Here is a 19,924-nt window from a genome sequence, read left to right as displayed (position 1 = left end):
TTTTTTGACCATTTCTCATGCCTTACTATACTATGATCTTTTTTGAAGCCTTACTATACTATGACTTTTTTGACCATTTCTCATGCCTTACTTTGACTTTTTTGATGGTTTTGTACACCTTACTATACTATGACATGTTTGAGTTTTTGACGCCATACTATAACTATGACATTTTTTCCATGTTTTTTGACACCATACTATACTATATTTTTTCATGTTTTTTGAGTTTTTGATGCCTCAGTATACTATGACATTTTTTCATGTTTTTTAATGCCATACTATGACATTTTTGACGGCATATTATACTAAGACATTTTTTGACCATTTTTGATGCCATACTATACTATGACATTTTTTGAGTTTTTGATGTCATACTATACTATAACATTTTTTCATGTTTTTTGAGTTTTTGACGCCTTAGTATACTATGCATTTTTTTGTTTTTTTGACACCATACTATGACATTTTTTGATGCCATACTATGACATTTTTTCATGTTTTTTTTGACATCATATTATACTGACATTTTTTCATGTTTTTTGACACCATACTATACTATATTTTTCATGTTTTTGACACCATCCTATACTATGACATTTTTTCAAGTTTTTTGATGCCATACTATATTATGACATTTTTTGGCGCCATACTATACTATAACATTTTTTTCATGTTTTTTGACACCATACTATATCTGACATTTTTTCATGTTTTTTGATGTCATACTATACTGTCACATTTTTTTTTTTTTTTTTTTTTTTTTTACCATTTTTGAGTCCTAACTATATCAGTTTTTGACTGTTTTTGAGACCTTACTATACAGTTCTTGATGGTTTTGATCCTTTAATATATTGTGGCGACATGTTTACTTCCATTTTGGATTACTCTTTCTTCTGGATTGCTATTATATCACAGATTAGTTTTACCGTTATCTCTAATATTACATTACTTTTACCATTACATAATACTTTTCTTAATATGTATTAAATTTACAGATAACTTTTACTGTTCCAAACTACACTTAGTAACAGATTACTTTGTCCATTACATCTTACTTCTGACGTTGCTAATTACTTTTACATTACCTCTATTAATACAGTTTACTTTAACATTATTTTTATATTCCAGATTACTTTTATTACTACCCTTTTCTAATTTACTGAATGCTGAACATAAACAATTGAAGGTCAGTGGCTCTGTGTTGGACAGTTGATGTTAAACTGTTCGTGAATTACCTGGAGACTTCTGTCCTGGTCTCAAAGAATAATGGACTACGTGGTGGATGAAGTGGTGACACCTGGAGGAAATCAAAGAGAAACATACAAAGGAAAATGATCAATACATCACGTATTCCTCATCAACAGTTTAATCATGAAAACAGATATATATTTAACATTAACATTAAAAGGCTGTTCTAGAAAATCAACAGATGACTGGCATCCCTTCCTGAAGAACCACCAACATCAAATATTTGGGAAAAAGTCAAATGACTGTTAAGTGTGTGTCTATCAACTAATTACTGAAGTAATCATGTATGTTACTGAACTGAACAATAATAATAAACACTATCATTTAAGTACATTATGAATGCAGGATTTTAACTTGTGTTGTTTATTATTATTATTCAGTAAAAAGTCTGAGTATTTCTTCCACCACAGACGGTCACATACAGAATCATTATTTCAAATTTCAACCTTCTTCTTCTTAACACATATTTAAAATGTCTTAATGTTGTTTTCCTTTAATGAATAACAACCAAATTTACAGAAGTCTTAGCAGCATTTTATGTGAAAAAAGTAAAAAAGTGTAAGACTGGTTGTTACACACTGTGAAGATATTATTAAAATTACTCTCTGAACAGTAAAATTAACACACTTACAAACAACTCAATGCAATATATTATCTGTAGAACTGATATTGTTTTGAACGGTGTAATCTAGTATGTCTAGCACATACAGAAGATTAAGAATTTCTGATCATATACAATCAAACTGAAGTTAAGATATTTTTCAGTCCTATTTTTACTGATCCTTAACAACATCTGATATTTGATGTCTTACTATACATTATTTTAATATTGCAGATGACTTCTATTACACTTTTCTGATATACTGTACACTGAACATAAACAATGTCAGCGCTCTGTGTTGGACAGTTGATGTAAGGCTGTTTGTGAATTACCTGAAGGCCTCTGTCCTGGTCTCAAAGAACTTCTTCATTGTACGAAGACTCTCTGTGATCGTGGACTATGTCTCTGTAATCGTGGACAATGTCTCTGAGATTATGGACAAAGTCTCTGTGATCATGGACAATGTCTTTATGGTCGTGGACGATGTCTCTGAGATCATAGACGGTGTCTCTGTGATCATTGACAATGTCTCCATGATCGCGGGCAATGCCGTCAAATCGGTGACCCCCGTCTCCGCCGATTCTATCGCAAGGTCTCTACGAAGCATGGGACAATGTCTCTAATCATGGACAACGTCTCTCTCATCTTTGACAAGGTCTCTGCGATCACAGACAATGTCTCTGATCGTGGACGATGTCTCCCTCATCCTCAACAATGTCTCTCCGATCATGGACCATGTCTCTGCGATTGTGGACAATGTTGTGGACGAAGTGGTGACACCTGGAGGAAATCAAAGAGAAACATACAAAGGAAAATGATCAATACACTAGTACCTATTCCTCAACAGTTTAACCATGAAAACAGAGAAATATTCAATATTAGAACCGAACCAGAACATTTAACAAACATTAAAGGGCTTTTTTAGAAAATCAGCATCGTCACCTCATCACCTCCTAAAGAACCAACAACAATAAATATTTGGGGAAAAGTAAAATGATAATTAATCAACTAATCACTGAAGTAATCATGTATGTTACTGTGAACTGCACAACAATAATAAACACTTAACACACAGTTAAGTAAATTTATGAATGCAGGATTTTAACTTGTGTTGTTTATTAAACTTCAGTAAAAAGTGTGGGTATTTCTTCCACCACAGACAGTCACATACAGAATAATTATTTCAGATTTCAACCTTCCTCTTATTGACACATACTTAAAATGCCTTTGATTCGTGTTATTTTTGTTCAATGAATTACAACCAAGGTTTTCACTAAGCTAATCTGAAATTTTTTAAGTAAGTAATTGTAGAACTGGTCAGTATATACTGTAAAGATATTTTTACAATCATCCTCTGACTAACAGTTAAAATTAACACACTTATGAACAACTCACAGTGCACCTGCATTGTTTTGCGTTATGTGACTTTCAGTCAAATAAAAGAATCTTTCCAGCTACATCACTGAAGTTTCTTAAAAACAGTGTTAAAATCTTGTCTCATCTTATTCTCGTGAGCTGAGTGTATGGTCAACAACTGAGATGCAAGATGATCACTATGAGATGCTGAACTGCCACAATGAAACAAAAAATGACCTAAAAGAAATGTAAAACGATCAGGATTGGACACAGAACTACAGAGACACAGTAAGAATGACTGCAAAGAAACAAAGAAGCTGGCCATAAATAGATGTAAAAATAGCCAAGTAAAGACGCTAATGCTGTCGCTGGTTACTAATGGTAACGCTGGCATCTAGGTGTAAAGCAGCCAGGTACAGACACGATATATCACAAAATGACCACAAATAGACTCAAAACGTTGGCAACGACATGATAGACTGAGTTAAACATGCTAGACTATAAACTGAGTTAAAATGACCAGTATGGAACACAAAGTTACAAAGAGATGCAAAATGTTGGTAAGGTGACTGAAAACAAATAAAACAGGGATTTTAAACAGACTATCAAGAGCTGTGTGTATCTAGTTGTGGTTTCACCGTCCATGTTGGGGGGGCACAACTGATATCAGGGACGCCTCAGTCACGGAAACACAAACGACTGAAATTGAGTTAAGGTCAAAAGATGTCATTAACAGAGAAGGCTGATGCTAACGTTCGCTGCTAACGCAAATGCTAAAGCTAGCCACTAGCTACTTCGCTCCTTAGCCTTACATTCGCGCTGCAGGTGTATTCAGCGTTCAGCCTCACTCGCGGGCGACAAAAAAGCTTCTTTCAGTATCCTGGCTTCTTCGGTAATTAAGTTTTCTAACAATACTGACAAACCGAGGCAACGGTTCAAAAGCAAGGATGTGTTATTAGAGCTGGATACCGGATCGAAAATAACGCCCATTCAGTCCTCTCAGAGTTGCTCGCGTGGCCCATACGCCAGAAAGAGGACGTGTCCGGCTTCCGGGTGTACTTCAGCGTTATGGGGCCCACTGAATATGCGCAGTAGGGCCGCTCCCATCATGGCTGTGGGCTATAAGTCGTGTTCTGGATCTGGCGAGATCAGGCGCGGCTCGTCCATAAAGTGCTATGCTAGCGGACTTCATTGATTTTTAATAAGACTTAGATATCCTGGCTTCAAACCATGGATGTATTTATGCATATGGCAACAGCAACTAACAGTAAAGATAATATTCCATAAAGTAAGACAGTATTAAACGCTAAAATCGTTAATATCGTGGTTAATTGGTGTTGAGCTTTAATTTAGTTGTGAAGTTATGTGGAAAACGAGTCATCATTCAATCACCTAAAATCACCAGAGTTTAAACTGTGTTTTGGACATTTTTTAAAATGAGAAAGTGATACTGTATGTGACATGTAACTACAACTTGGCAGGTAAAGTCATTACTAAGACTTTAAACTTTGTTACACTGAAAAACATATTCATATAGTATCTTATTGTGTGTAGTACTAGTTAATTTCCCGTGTTATTACTTACACTTCTTTTAATTCACTATTCTCCACAGTTACATTCAGGATAAATAAATTAAATCTCATTCATCCTTGTATTTATTTATTTTAAGGTACTATTAAATAGCAAATTGTATTTAATATTGTAAAAATAAGAATTTGTGTAAAAAATCTGAAGGTGAAACTCCTTTATTTTTGACTTCTGAAAAACAGACACATGTAAACAGCTTTATTGCCCCTGACAGTAGATTTAACATCAGCATCTCCGGGAACTTCAGGTGGAGGTACTGCAGGTCCCGCTTCATCTCGTCATCTTCTACATGATGAGGATTTACCACATTGAGACGGTTTAAGCCTTGAATAAATAAATAAATGTGGCCGTTTAGAACGGATGAGAGGTTTAATGAACTTAAATCGTCATAGACTGTATATAAAAAGATAAGACAATGCACAGATCACATATAAGGTAAATGGCTTACGAATTTAAAATACCCTGAAGAAAACTGTTACGGTGGGAATTTTGAAAAATCACCTACAGTGCCATATCAGTGAGTCCTTACGAGGCTAATATATTAATTAAAAATAATACGTTCGAGAACTAAGGCTGATGAGTGACTGATAAATGCGACGCTTAGTTTAAGAAAAGGCTTTGTAAAATATAGACTAACTTTCAGTTTTGTAAATACTGACTATGGTCTTACTGTTCAAAGTTCAAATTTTGAGAATTAGGCTCATCCAATTGAGAAACTGTACATTATGCTGATAATTGTTAAAATCTGAATGAGGGATCTTTTATGTTATTTTATTTTTCATCTTTATTTTTCCGTTTTCCCCCTGAAGGATTGCCACCTTATCGTGTTCAGGGGCTTGCGTGCCTCAGTGACACTATAGGAGCTATTCCAGCAGAAGCTTAGTCTTCAGGTGGGACACCCAAGCTGGACAGGTCGTAGGGTAGAGGCCTGACAAAGTGTAATCCACTTCTCTGGATACATAGCTAATAACCCAATTGCATGGAGAAAACACTGTCATAGGCGACAAAATGTGTGTAAAATACTCCCCCCAAAAATTGCTGCTGTGGACCCTCAATGCTCCCTTCATATTTCTGACTGCCCTCTCATATATGTTTGCCTAGAACCAGCCATGACCCCGGAGCTGGACGGTTAACACTAAGATTGCAAAATAAGTTATATTTTTGAAAACAAAATTAAAAGTCTTTAAATATACGACATATATAACTGATAACTGATAAATTGTTTTGATAATCGATAACTTGTTCCAATGATTGCACATTTAATGATTTTCTCTGTCTTATATCATTGTGAACTAAATATCTTTTTCTTTATTATTTCTGGACAATTTAAAGTCAAAACAACTGATGGATTCAGCAAGCAAATCATTGTTTGTTGCAGCCCTAGTGTGTGTGGTCACAAAGGAGAGTGGAAGTGTGACGAGAATCCTACTGGAAATTCAGAGTAATTAATTCCTGGGGAGTAATGAGCAATTAATTTTGTACTGTATTGTAAATTAATTATTTATTCATGAATGGAGTAACGACCCTGACCACACTGTCTACGGTCAGCAGAGAGAGTTTGAGGCGGCAGAGATACTGTCTGATTAGCAGATTACTGAAGGTGCAGGTAGTGACGACGAGGGCTTGCGCGTCTTAAGGAAAATGCCGCTCTCTGATTGGCTAAAAGCTTAGGGCACAAAGTCCTTCATGCAGGTATCTCAGAGCCGCTCACACACCCTGCGTCTTCACTTGCACAAGAGGCAGAAGATGGATAACTGACCAATGCACGGAGAGTCGACCAGGTATGTGGTCGACTAATGTCATTTTCACCGAAAAACTTCAGTCTAGTTAAGTTAAATTGAAACCATGCCATCGTGTTAGGTAGGTTAGTTTAAATCGCATGTTTCTTGTGATGTTAATACAAAGGTTTATAGCATTAAGTAAATGGTATCAAGCTTAAAATAATTTATAATTGAACTGAACATTTTTCATATCCTGAAAATCCTGTGTTTTTAAGTTTCTACTGCCACATAATGATGATGATCTATGACTTCATCTTTATATTTTGTGTCATATAGGTGATGTAATTTATGAATATTTACAGTGTTCAGACAGCATTGATATTATTTGCAGACTAGTTTCAGGTTTTTTTGGGGGACTGAAGTAAAAAGAGTCTTATACATTTAGATCAATCTATATTTACATAATCTGTTTCAAACAATGGATTAAGGCTAATAAATCATTGGACAGTTGCTCTTTTATAGCCTCAATCAAAGCAAAACTATGCTATTGAGCCAGAGTGTAATGTTCCAAGGAGTTTGGTATGGCTATTAAGTTTGTTGCCTCAACTTCTGAGTCACATGGTTGTGTCTTTTTATGGCAGTTGCTACTGTCTTGGTACATATAGAGATAACATTTTGATCAGTGTTTAAGATGTCCTTTCACTGGAAATGGCCTACAGGAGTTAATGATTAACTACAGTGTTTAGTCTGAGGCTTTGTTTTGACGAGGTGAAAAACACTCAAATAACATATTTAACAGCTGAGAAAATATATAATACTTACTTAAACAGGGAAGACAAATGATTGGCAAAAATGAATTGGTTTTAAGTTTATGCTGTAACAATAATGTGTAAATTTACTTAAATTATATTCCTGGGCTACAGCAGCTGCTGTGGTTATCAGCATTGGATCAAACCAGATTGTGTCTGGTTAAAACACAATAAACGTTATCTCAGAGTTTCCACTGTTCAGATTCATATCCTGACCTACATGCAGCAGAACAAATGGGGGTATTTACATACTGGCCTGGTTATAGGGGCTTTAAAATTCACAGGGATGGATGGGATGACATGGCAAACCATGAACAGTGAACAGGAGAGCTTTTGTGCCTCCCTAGCAGCCCTTCCTTCTCAGGTGTTGAAACTTATCCAAAAGTTTTTTTTTGTTGTTTTTTTTTTTTGCCACTAGGATCAGACAGAAGTTCCTTTATACTAAAATTCCAGCTCTTTCTACAATAGCAGCATAAAAGTAAAATGTGTTTATCCTATAAATAAATAGAAATCCTATGTTCAAATGGCTGTTATACAACTTAAATTTCTATCAGCTGTATACAGTAACTCTATGACTAGGAAGATGCTTTTATCCAAAGTGTCTTACAGTACCAGAATGACACGTACATTTAGCATCCCCAGGAGGAAATAAATCCCTAATCGTGGTGTTACAATTTACATTCTCTTTGTATTTCATCACCTAAAATTGATGTCAGAGAAAGAACCTACGACCAAATTAAAAATATCTTAGTACAAGACTGTTAAAGTAAGACAACGTGGTCAAACTGGATATCATATGGCTTTCAGGAGATCATTACTGCTGCCCTCCACTCCCTCTGAAACTGATCCCACTGAGGAAGATTAGGAGTGGCATGTGTGCAGTAATCTGAGTCACATGCAGCAGAGAGGACTAGTTAGATATCTGTCAGAAACAGACTAAGCTATGATACGCTGTCATACTGAGGCTATACAGGCACCAGAAGGCTGGTGTGCATGTGAGACATGCTACACAGGGCTACACAGCATGTTAAATGGCTGTGAAATGATAGGTCTGAGTGAATGACTGAGCCATTTAGAAATCTAGAAAATAGTCTAATAAATCATACATTACTGGTCCATATAAACATGTGCAGCCATTACAATGGTTTTAGCCAATTAGCCACTCTCATTGCTCTGGACCATTTGCCAGGAATGCTATACTATTGTAGATGGATTTGCAGGCAGTCAGTGGTAATTTACACTTTATACTTTGCACTTTACTTTTTAATTATGTATATTTATGTTCCCTGTAAATATAGTTCTTGCTTCTTGCTCTTCACTCTTTTCTTTTACTATAACTGTCCTTAGCACCAATATACCAAGACAAATTCCTTGTATGTGCAAACTTACTTGGCAATAAAGTCTATTCTGTTCTCATAGATTCTGCCAGTACAGTATGAAAATGAACTTGAAGAGTCTTAAGACTGGCTCAAGTTGGATTATCCATCACAAATTTTTCCTCATAAGTTATTTGTTTTGAAAAGTTCTTGTCGGGAGCTTCAACATCTCAGAGCTAGGAGTTAAAAACACAGTTGTATTCAACATGTGTCTTATGTTAGAAAATCTGACCTAGAGGAACACTAGGCAAATATGGACGTTGGGAAAACAATAATGTGAATTTTATCATTTGATTTTTAAGTGTTGGGTGTTAGAGTTTATAACACTTCAGTACAATCCTGTTCAATTCTAAACCTGTCCCTGTGAGTAAAGAAATGTTTACTTCATGAAAACAGAACTTATTTGACATTTCATTTCACTTGTAATAGTTCTTGAGTGTTCTTTAAACACTTTTGAATTTTCCCAATTACAATGTACATCATGCTTACAGTATAGGCTAATAACATTAGAGTAAAACCAGGACTAATTTTAGTCCTGTGTTATCTTTACATGTCTTATACTGTTTATATTTAATCCTGAGCTAACAGTAAACACGGATCAGCCTGATCTGGAGCTGTCCAGACCCCTGTGGTGCTGACTACTGGTCACACACAGCAGCTAGTTTTCCTTCCTCTCAATGTCTGTGTATATTTGTTGCAAACAACTGTGCAGCTTCCTTGACTCCAAGCTATGTACTTTTAATCAGTCTGTACTGTCATTTATTCATCAATTATAGAGGAAGTCAAAGTCTAAATTCCCTTACAGCTAAAAGACAACCTCCATTATTTGTTAACTGGACACCCTTTTATGCTGATTAGAAAGGTTAGCACTAGGTAACACAAAAGAAGAAAATTATCACTGCGGTCCTTTAGGGAATCTACAGATTTCATACTATACAAAACTAGAAGAGAGGGCATCTAAAAACCTGATGATTCACAGGGGCAAAGTATAAACAATGTAGTTAAACTATGGTATGGTACTCTTGAATGCTCTATTTTCATGCAACCTATAAGGAAACAACTTAAACTGTAATTGAACTTTCCATTTATTTCATTTTTACAGAGTGAAACACAACAATCTGTGCCACTAACCTTGGATAAGCAGGGCTCTAAGATGCCCAAAAGTGATACCTGGCCAGGTGGCATTGAATTGGAGACGATGATTGGCATGGACAGTGCTGGCAGCTGTGACAGTGTCGTCAGTGTCAATTCTGGCTTTGTAAGTTACTGACCTCAGCTTCCCGAATCTGATAATATGTATAGCTCTACTACATGAATTATCAAGACAAAATAGCATAGGTAAGAGCTGAAACATAAAAACTAAGGGATGAATTTGATTTCATAGCTTATCCATTTAGAGGTAAGGGTTTAAGGCCCTGAATATTCTTGTGTAAAAGTAATGACAATTCTTCTGTTATTCAGTTTTCAGAGAGTTTATGTTGCTTTTGGGATACCTAATTTCTATTATACATTACAGAGCGATGATAGTCTGGAGCACCTTTCTGCTGAGGAGAAGGCCTGTCTTATGTTTTTAGAGGAGACTATTGAGTCTTTGGATACTGAGGAGGATAGTGGACTGTCCAATGATGAACCTGACCAACTGCCCAGCCCTGGCAACCTTGTCACCAAACTGGCTGACCTGTCAGCCTCCATGAGCAAAAGCAAGCTGAATGGTGAGTTAATCTCTGAGGGACAGATGTAGAATTAGCTGTACATCAGTCAATGAAATACTTTGAAGGGCAAAGAGTGTTAATTTCCAGTGACTAATGTGCTTGTTTGTATATCAGATCCACAGAAACATGTCTCTAAAGAGCCCATCAAGGAAAATGCTAAAACTAAACTCATGCATAGCTACCTGGTTCCTACACCTTTTGTTGTGGCAAGCAGTTCTGTACCCAGCATTAAACCAGGCATTCGTCCAGACAAGAACCTCTGCTCCGAGCCTCAGTTCACTCCTTCCACCAACAAACCTGGTAACACACACAACCAGAAACCTGCTGCTCCACCAGTACCTTTAGAGGTTAATGTTGTGATACCTCCTCCCAAGAAACCCAGGGACTTCTCAGGTAGGACAGCTGATGGGCCTGTACCAAGAGGACCTCTGTCCTATGAGGCACTTGTTCATCTGCGGAGGAGTGCCTCCACGAAGAAGACCCCTTTGTGTCCTACAGTTGATCATACAATAGAGTTAGAGAAACACCTTCCCGCCACAATGGAAGGCCCAAATCTCGGAAACCTGCAAAGATCTGACAGATCCAACACAGAGTCTTTCAAGTCTAAGACAAGTCCTCCAGTTGTGGCCCCTAAACCAAAAAAGATCCCTGCCAACATAGCTGTGAAAACACAAAATGAAACTTCATTAACCCCAGACTCTTCATATAGTGTCAAGCATGCAAAAGATCCCCAGCTGGTGAGACTGGAAGCTTTGCAGAAGCTTGGCCTCCTGCAAGACCAGCAGCCAGAAAATGAGACAGTAGGCCCACTACCCTCATCTAAATCTCACTCCTATTTGGACCCAACACCAAACAGATTTACAAAGGGTTCATCTAATGGTAATCCATCAAGAAGCCCATCGTTTTGTTATTCTCAAGTGCCCACAGAGCCCAAGAACAAGCCTCTGCAGAGCAGTGCCAGTTTCCATCACTACTCAAGACGTGACCAACAGTCTGCATCTGTATCACATCCACCTCAATCCAGTGGATTGGGGGCAGGTGGTCTGGAGCGTTCTGTTACCATGAACAGCCACAGAAATGGTGGAAACTGTCCTAAATTGGGAAACAACACAGCAGCCGAGCCAGCAAAAACCACCACGGCAGCTCAAAAACCCTCAAACTCAGTTGGATATACTGTGATGGTGGTGCCTGGAATGGGAACTGATCGAAAAGAAGCTCTCAGAAAGCTTGGACTGCTCAAAGAGTAAAACAACAAACAGCAGAAGTCTGCCGCCTGTGTAAATGCAGTGCTCAGAGGGAGTTCAAGAGTACTATCAGCTTAAAGAGAGTTAGAGCATTAAGTGGGAACTTGGCACTTGGCACTTTGGCAAACCGAAGCATGAGGATGAAGAAGAATTTAAAAGGGAATACCAGCACTTTTAATCTAGGTTGTGCTTTCTTATGGACTTGAGGGCAGGTTTTTTTTTTCCAATTATTGTTCTATAAGTCTCAAGAGTTTCTGAAAATGCACATTACACATTTCAAAATCCTGAGGTTGTCCATATTTGGGGAAAATGGCATGATAATGTAATTCCATCTAATCAGAATGTCTTACCATGTTTGCTTTAATAGACTTCCGTTAGGCACAACAGGATACCAAATCAGCCTAAGAGTGCATATGAAATAATGTAGGCATCAATCTAGTCTTCACCCTCACATCTCAAGATCAGGTGCAGCATTGGGTTTCTCAGTGTTTAAAATGCAGTTTATGGCTATAAGAAATTTCTATTAATCTTTATATTATTATTATATTATCATTATACTGTACATAACGGCTGCTCCACTCTACTTCTACTTAAAGGAAACATCAGACCAAATCAAGAGATTTTTTTTTTTTACATTACTAATTATTTCATAATTCACAGATGTGCCTATAAGTGGATCATTGAGTAGAATTCTTGGAGCAAAGCCTCAAAGAAGCAGCTAAGTTCATGCAGCTCATAATTATTGTAAAACAAAACTTTGAGAGGTGTTTTTGGGGTGATTTTTCAGAATTTTCTAAGCTATAGCAGCTATCAGCATTACATGATTATGAAGATCTGATGTACCAGTAGCCCACTGACTTTTCTCTAGATGGTCTCACAAATGTTTGACAAACTGTGTTCATGTGACTGCCTTTATAGTTTAAATACTGAAGATGTGAGTATTTCTACCTACTGTTCACCATTTCCACAGATAAAAAAATTAAAAAAATAAAATATGCATGTAATTTATCATGTATTTACATTTTTATCTTTACAAAATGTAAGTACAGTATTAAACCTTAACATCTTTTTTGAATTATGCAGCCTGGTTTCTGAAACTGTCACCATGCCACATAGACTATTTGACTTGTGATTTAAAATGTAAATAACCAGAACTCTTCATGGTTTGCATTTTCAGACTGAGCTGCTCAATAACGGGCATAAAAAACTCTAAGTCAAACCTTCATCCCTGTGCTCCTGTAGAGTGACTTTACCTCTCTGCTTCATCCAGCATTCCACTTACAGAGTGACTATCAGTCATACTACTCATTTTACATGCCACTCGGGCAATGAGAGAGCCTGCTCAGCTGTTCTTCCATTATCTGATTATCTTGAGCCCCACCTCCGTGTGAACTCAGCAGACCAGTGCTTTCCTTTCTTTGTTTTCCTGATATCCCTTGCATGTAAGACTTCTAATTCCTCCCTTTGACTTATTCAAATGGCTCGTAGGCATTTGTTATGTAACCATGGAAGCCTCAGCTGAGTGAGTGTGTGGTTGATTATTGCAAGAGACAATTACAGTTGCCTTCTGTCTTGTTATCTTCTCAGTAAGGCAAGGGCCTCGCCTAATGGGCCTGTATCTGTGTATAGTATGTCTGAGCACGGCCAAATAAAGAGTGTCAAATTTTGAAACTGACACGGGTCTCTGCCAGTCAAGTAATATTCAACAATGGATGAAGAAATCAGGTCATAGACAACATTTGAAATATGATACACAGGCAGAAAAGTGAGCTGCAGAAAGGATTGAGTCTTATCAGTAGAGATAGATATACAAGGGTGCAATATGGTGTTTGAGGGAGAAAAAAGTATAGACTGCAATTTGTGCCTCTGCTGTAGCTCCTCCACTAGAGAGACTCCATCATGGGATTATCTGAAATAGCTGATTATCAAAATAAATGCATGTGAACTTAATATTAGCATCAAAATCTATTTTTATGATTCACAGATTTGTATGTAGGTCAAGCATAAATTAAGGGTTGTATTATCTTTATTAGGGTTTTGTAAAATTACACCAAAATTCACAGTGCTGAACCCAGAGGTCATATGTAACATGAGATAACTGCCTGCTACCTGTCAACACTGCTGCCTTGACAACAGCCTTACTGTCACACTACAAACTGGTCTGAGCCAATCACTTCATTGGCTCAGCTCTTAATACTGTTCATAAGAAGTAAATGAAATTAGCCATAAAGTGGATGTGGATGCATGTATTTATTTTATCTATTCAGTATTAAGTGCAGATTTTTCAATCTTTGATAAGGAGCATGTTATAATTATAGATTACAATCAGCAATAGCAAAATACATCAGAAGTTAAGCTTTATAGTAGCTTGACTTTAAGTCTCATAGTGCACAAAGCAGAAGCTTTTAAGTACAGTGCAAAAATTCAAGGGTAGTATCATACTGTAGGTAGCATTTTGCTCAAAATTACATTCAAAGTGTGATTTAAAAACTCACAAAAAGTACCCACTGTATACATACATACATACATACATATGTGTGATCATTCACAATTTATAAAATCTTTTAAGTCAAAAGCTGATGACAGTGAGATGTATTAGTGTAGGTAGGGCATGGCAATTCACAGTCTTTTCAAATGCCATCATTATGGATGTGAGATTTGCTTTTTTTGCGCTTCACCTTACCATTGGACATGGGGACACCCAATGACTCCAGGCGGAAGGGGCGTGGCAGGATGGAGTCTGAGCTGACAGGTGGGTTCACAGCAGAGCTGCTCATTGCTAAGTGGGCTGCACCGTTAACCAGAGGAGGAGAGTGGATGGCTGTAGGAGAAGAGCTCCATCAGGTGGGGAAAATTAACATAAGAGGGAAAAACCCTAAATGGAAATTGGTAGAGACACACAGACTGGTTTATATGTAATTATTTGTGGTCTCTATGATCCTGGATTGTTGGAGACGTCTGTGGGTCCTGGTCTTACCATGTCCCTTGGTAGCGTCACCCCCCAGCAGCTGGCTGGCTCTCTTTGACTTGAAGTAGCTGCTAGCGATGTTCTCACTGTCGCTACGGTCCAGCATTTCCTTATACCTGTCCTCTTCCACCTGCTAAAAACATGCAGGTGTAAGACTGTCAAGGTGTTGTAGTGCATGTGAGTAAAAGATGGTGCATGAAACATCAACACATAAACATACCATGAATGGTTCTCCACTATCAGCAGCTGAGCCTCTTCGAGTTGAAGGTTTTGGATGCACTGCTATAAGACAGAAACAAAGCAAGATAATATTTAACGGAGTAGAATCAGCAAGAGCACATATAAGAATCATAGTCCACAAGCTGCATCATTACTATTTATCTCTATGTACCCTCTTCACACCTGAAGGCAGTGTTGTTTTCTGCACCATCACATCCGGCAGCCTCCAAGCAGCGACATCCTCGTCCCAGACTGCTTCTTTCTTCAGGCGGTCCAGGTTGCTGTAGTTACAGTCACGCCGCACCAGGGACACCATGCGCTCCAGCAGGCCGTTCAGCAGCTGGCCTTCCTTCTCCAGTCGGCGGATGGTTGCCAGGTAGTCGTTCCTCTCCACCTCAAACTCTGCCTGCAGATCACGGATCTCCAGCTTGGCCGCTTTCAGCTGTGATAACAGGTTAATGTAGCTTTATGGTTAAATGGCACAGCATACAATTCAGCACCTTAATGTGTTTGGTGGTGAGATGCTTGACAAAGATGCATGAGTCTGGGTGCAGTCGTACAGCCCCTGTGACCCACCTTGCCCTGCACCTTGAGCAGAATTTGGTTTTTGGCATGGACTTCTTCCTGGATGGAGTTATAGACATTCAACAGCACATTTTCACTCTCCTCACTGTTCTCTGACAGGGCGCGGATAAGCTGGACTTTCCTCTGGTCGGCGAGATTCTTCCTCTGTCGGTGTCTCTGCTGTAGCTCTTTGTTCCTGGCCTGTTCCCCTCCTACCACCTCCTGCTCCAGCTGCTGCAACCTGTGGAGAAGAGGGATGAACAGGACTGAGGCTCAGACAAGGAGTGAGGAAAAGAATGACATCAGACTGTATTACAACAAGAGGCACAATTAAGAAAGACTTTCATTTAGTTTTTCATTTAGTATTTCGTTTGAGCGGTGCTGATGGCGAGGACCATGTGCTATGATCTGGACTTCGACAGTTTCAAACTGTGTATATAAAATGTGTGTGAAGGTTTATCACAGAAGCCCAAATACCTTTCAAGGACATGTTTCTGGTCCAGAGGCCCTGCTGTGGTGACATCAGGTGAGGCTACAAGCTCGTCTGTGCCTGGACCTTTTTTAATGCCACCTTCTGTGCAAGGTTCAGCAGCCTGGCTCACCAACACAAGAAAATAATCTTTGGTGTTGAATACCTCATTTTGAAAGCACACTTTGGAATGATTAGTGGTGATGGTGGTGGCGGACAGTACCACGTTAAGAGAAGTTTCCCCAGTTGCACTGTGGCACACCGGATCAGTTTTAAGGCAGGGCTCTTCTTCAGCAGCCTGCGTCATGCAGCTCGTGCTCACTGATGCTGGAAAACAAAATGATGCAGAGCAGTGTCAGCAAGCAAGGTATGAACACAGTGACAAGAACTTGTGATACACAGCATAACTAAATAGAACAGCCTCGCTAATCTTCAGTTTTTGAGTTTTTATTCAGACTGACTGACTGAAATTAATCTATAGACTTCTTACATTGTTCTTTGCTGTGTGCCGATGATTTTTTGTTGTCATTCTTTGAGATGGAGCTCCCCCTGCTGGCCTGGGCCTTCTCCAAATTAGACAGATTGGATTCATAGGAGTAACGCAGGGCAGCAATGTCCTCCTGCAGTTTGGCCTTGGATTCCTGCTCTGCATTGTACTCAGCTTGCAACTTGGCCAGCCTCTCCTCGTACTCCTGCAGAGAGAGCAAAATACAGACTCATAAATCACTCGATCCTTATACAATGCATGAGGAGATGGTGAAGTGATATAGTAGTGTGGGAACGGCCTGCAGTTGCCTCTTTAATCTTGTCCTTCTCTGCTTCTGTGGTGCTCGACTGTGGCCTTGAAGGAAGATCAGGGGATGCTTCAGACAACTGACCAGCCAGCAGAGCTGCATGATAAAAGGACAAAAAGCTTTTTTTTTTGTTTTTTTTAGGAAGACAAGTAAAAATCAAATAAAATACATCTCTCAATATGTACATTTAAATCCTTTGCCAATGTTGTTTCCCTTATATTAAAAGACACAAAATATGTCACTTACTCGAAAGGTTAGCAGTGCCCAGCTGGCCTGAGATGAGGGCCCGCAACTTCTTGATCTCCTCTTGATACTCTCTGAGCAGAGCATCCTTGGGGTCCTCATTGATTCGAGGTCTGTTCTGGATGCTTTTGGCCCGGTTGGCATAGCGCAGCGTGCTCAGACTCTCCTCGTAGTTGTTGTCTGCCGGGGAGAGACAGGCGATCATCAAGGTGCGCGTGTTCCCTCCCAGAGAGTCCTGCAGTAACCTGGTCAACTTGGAGTCCCGGTAGGGGATGTATTTGGAGCGTCCGTCCACCAGTGCGGAGATGACGTTGCCCAGGGCCGAGAGGGAGAGGTTGATCTTGGTGGCCTCACGCAGTCGTTCACCCGTAGCGCCAGTTTTAGACTGACGCTCGCTTCCTGCCAGGTCGACGAGGTTGAGTTTACCTGCTCGGAGATGGTCCTGGCCTGCTGGATCTGAGAATGTGGGAGACGAGGAGAATGTACAGAAAATACAACTTTTAAGTTTGTAACTGTATCTTGTATTTATTTATTTTTTTTAAGTTGTCTTTATTCATTAGTTTTGAGCAATATGCATATTGTGTTTTATACATTTATTTAGATTTCAAGATGATGTTTGTGCTTCTGCCTTGACTTGACTATAACAGTTTTTTTTTCTTATTCTTTGTATAACTGACTTCTTTTTGCACAAACATTTAAATCATACAAGGAGAAATACACCCTAGTAGATCCAATAGTACTAATAAAGCAGGATACAGTGCAGCTATTAGGCATGGTATTTTGTATGTTCACAAACATGTTTGCTACCTGGCTTAATTTTTTTACACATTTTTATGTCTTCTTTGTCTTTCATGTCATGTCATGTCATTTCACAGGTTTATACAAATAAAGACTTCGTTATCCCACATTGAACAGATTAGATTAAAAATTCTGTATGTTAAAGATACTGTATAATTGTGTGTTCACCTGTGTTGCAGATCTCCAGGTGGATGGTGAAGATGGAGTGGGAGCGGGAGGAGTCTTTGTTCATTAGCGTGTAGCCCACTGCCCGGTTCCTCCAGCCCTGCTCTATGATTCTCTCACACTCCCCCACACTGTGCACGGTGTGTAAGGAGAGATCCCGCACATACACCCCACGCTCTGGGTGCTCTTTCAGCTGGGGCATTCATCAACCACACACACACAGTAAAAATCTGTCACCTTCATCTTCACATGCAACTACTGTTATTTTAAGTCATCATGACAACTTCTACTGTACTGTGCACTAAACATAAGCACGGTGTTCACTGCCAGAAAAGTCTGAGAAACAGGTTTCATAATCACTGCACTTACCAAAGAACAATAATCCTTTTGACTTCTACTGTTACACAGTATAGCCTGATTTGTTTATTGAAACAACAGTGCTTTCAGAGATTTACCTCCAATCTTTGTTTGGTGTCATTTCCCAAAAGGTCTCTGATTTCTTCATTGTAGATCTCCAGGTAGGAGGCCCTCACCAGGAACTTTGTGTTTTCTGCACACTAGCTTGCACATAAACACACACACACAAAAAAAACTCATTCTCTCTGAGCACATAAGGCTTAGACAAGCCTGGACAGAGACTAAAATCAACAGACAGAATTAAGTTGGCAAATTGCATCAACAGAAAAAATTATAGATAGATACTAGATGGTTTTTGCACTTGGATATGTGGCACAGTTAACAACAGCTGCCTACCTGAATACTCTCAAAGATGTGTTCAAAAGCCCGAGGGATGACTCCCCTCTGGGCTGCAGGCTCGGACACCCCCTGCATTGTGAAAGACTTGCCACTTCCTGTTTGTCCATAGGCAAAAATTGTGCCATTGTATCCTTCAGTGACACCCTATGAAAAATGAAAATGGGGCATCTTTTGCATGAGGCTTCTTTAAAGAGAAACACCCTGCTGACCTTTACAAGTGACTGACAGCAGATTGCTAAGTAAATAATGAGGTGTGCAATTAGTAGCAATAAGATATAGGCTACTAATGGTGGACTGAGGGTGTCCAGTGACCACCGAGCTACTTGTCAATGCCTAGACCTGCAGGCTGTGTCTTTGTATTTGCTTTATAAGTTAAAAAAAAAAAAAAAACACTGCTTCCAGGAGCTTACCTCAACCAAAGCATAGGCAATCTCATTGTACATCTGCTCAGTGGTTTGATCAGTGAAGTAGGTCCCATCAAAGGTGAACTGTTTGGGTGGCTCATCCGCCGCCCCGGGCTTCTCTATGAAGCACTGGCAGCGGTGCAGATCCATGGTCAGCACCATCTTAGAGCCGAGAGCCTTCTCCCTGTCATTCAGTGGCCTGCATCTGACCACCACTTTCACTGACTCTGACCCCATGTCTCACCATTAACCCACAGCAGTTGGCTTGTGTAATAGCAGGTATAAAAGCGAAGAGAAATGTTCAGTTCTGCTTTATAGACGCATGTCTACAGAGCTGAGGTGCAGCAGGAAAAGCTCTTACTAACGTCTAGCTAACAAGCAGGTCACACCTGAAAGTCCACAGAGAAAAGCTGACGACCAGAGGACATCATATACGCAGTGAGAAAAGCAGTCAGTGAGGAGTTGAAAAAATAAATAAAGCTGAGTGGAGGAGGAAATATTTCCAGGCACAATGTTGACTGTCCTCAGCAGATATCGTTACAGGTCCCCTGCCATTCGCCTTCTCTACCCACGGCATTCTGAAGTTACTTAGCAACCACAAACAACCGTTGACGGATGGAACGACCCGTCAGCAGCGGCCATTTTGGTGAGGAGGGAGTGAGGTCAACACACAGGGTCGAAGTTACGAGGCGAGCAGTGAAAGCAATAGAACAAAAATATGTTGTATCTTTATATATTACTACACAATCATGTTTTGTATGCTAATTGTCAATAATTTCGTTTCTAATAGTGTATGGGAAACGTTTAAATCTTTAGCTAAACTTTTCTTTACTGCTGTACTTAGGTCAAATGCTAAATAGCAAAAAGTACACTGAGTGCATATGAGTGCA

General features: G+C 39.1%; 2 protein-coding genes across 7 annotated transcripts in view; one reads left to right on the top strand and one right to left on the bottom strand.

Moving 5' to 3' along the window:
* The window catches only part of kif17 (kinesin family member 17), a 29,479-nt gene extending 9,597 nt beyond the window's left edge, over positions 1-19,882 (bottom strand). The window contains exons 1-16 of one of the 6 annotated variants that reach the window (XM_051074272.1): positions 19,041-19,882; positions 18,628-18,774; positions 18,330-18,431; positions 17,878-18,067; positions 16,915-17,367; positions 16,670-16,764; positions 16,365-16,566; positions 16,098-16,201; positions 15,883-15,998; positions 15,418-15,646; positions 15,025-15,283; positions 14,843-14,904; positions 14,632-14,755; positions 14,338-14,475; positions 2,182-2,629; positions 1,236-1,297 (exon numbers count right to left, since the gene is read on the bottom strand). In XM_051074272.1, the coding sequence (XP_050930229.1) occupies positions 2,469-2,629; positions 14,338-14,475; positions 14,632-14,755; positions 14,843-14,904; positions 15,025-15,283; positions 15,418-15,646; positions 15,883-15,998; positions 16,098-16,201; positions 16,365-16,566; positions 16,670-16,764; positions 16,915-17,367; positions 17,878-18,067; positions 18,330-18,431; positions 18,628-18,774; positions 19,041-19,271 (2,613 nt within the window). In that variant the 5' untranslated portion in view covers positions 19,272-19,882 and the 3' untranslated portion in view covers positions 1,236-1,297; positions 2,182-2,468. Of the gene's footprint in view, positions 1-1,235; positions 1,298-2,181; positions 2,630-13,885; positions 14,530-14,631; positions 14,756-14,842; positions 14,905-15,013; positions 15,284-15,417; positions 15,647-15,882; positions 16,202-16,364; positions 16,567-16,669; positions 16,765-16,914; positions 17,368-17,877; positions 18,068-18,329; positions 18,432-18,627; positions 18,775-19,040 lie in introns of those variants that run through there. The other 5 variants (XM_051074271.1, XM_051074273.1, XM_051074274.1 and 2 more) reach the window with 5 other exon arrangements.
* On the top strand, positions 6,483-12,825 carry zgc:158258 (uncharacterized protein LOC791186 homolog). The gene is made up of 4 exons (XM_018704434.2): positions 6,483-6,573; positions 9,801-9,956; positions 10,215-10,410; positions 10,525-12,825. Exons 2-4 carry the CDS (start codon positions 9,852-9,854, stop codon positions 11,655-11,657), a joined length of 1,434 nt encoding a protein of 477 aa, XP_018559950.1. The 5' UTR covers positions 6,483-6,573; positions 9,801-9,851; the 3' UTR covers positions 11,658-12,825.
* Positions 19,883-19,924: the final 42 nt, after the last annotated feature.

The sequence above is a fragment of the Lates calcarifer genome, linkage group LG12, assembly GCF_001640805.2.
Source record: "Lates calcarifer isolate ASB-BC8 linkage group LG12, TLL_Latcal_v3, whole genome shotgun sequence".
NCBI classification, from domain to species: domain Eukaryota; kingdom Metazoa; phylum Chordata; class Actinopteri; family Centropomidae; genus Lates; species Lates calcarifer.
This window is presented reverse-complemented; position numbering and strand designations above follow the sequence as displayed.

What these genes read in the sequence shown, in the direction of transcription:
- zgc:158258 (XM_018704434.2), top strand. Translation starts at nt 9,852, where the DNA reads ATGCCCAAAAGTGATACCTGGCCAGGTGGCATTGAATTGGAGACGATG. An exon ending in TCAGTGTCAATTCTGGCTTT is followed by an intron (nt 9,957 to 10,214) that starts GTAAGTTACTGA and finishes TATACATTACAG; the next exon opens with AGCGATGATAGTCTGGAGCA. An exon ending in GAGCAAAAGCAAGCTGAATG is followed by an intron (nt 10,411 to 10,524) that starts GTGAGTTAATCT and finishes TTTGTATATCAG; the next exon opens with ATCCACAGAAACATGTCTCT.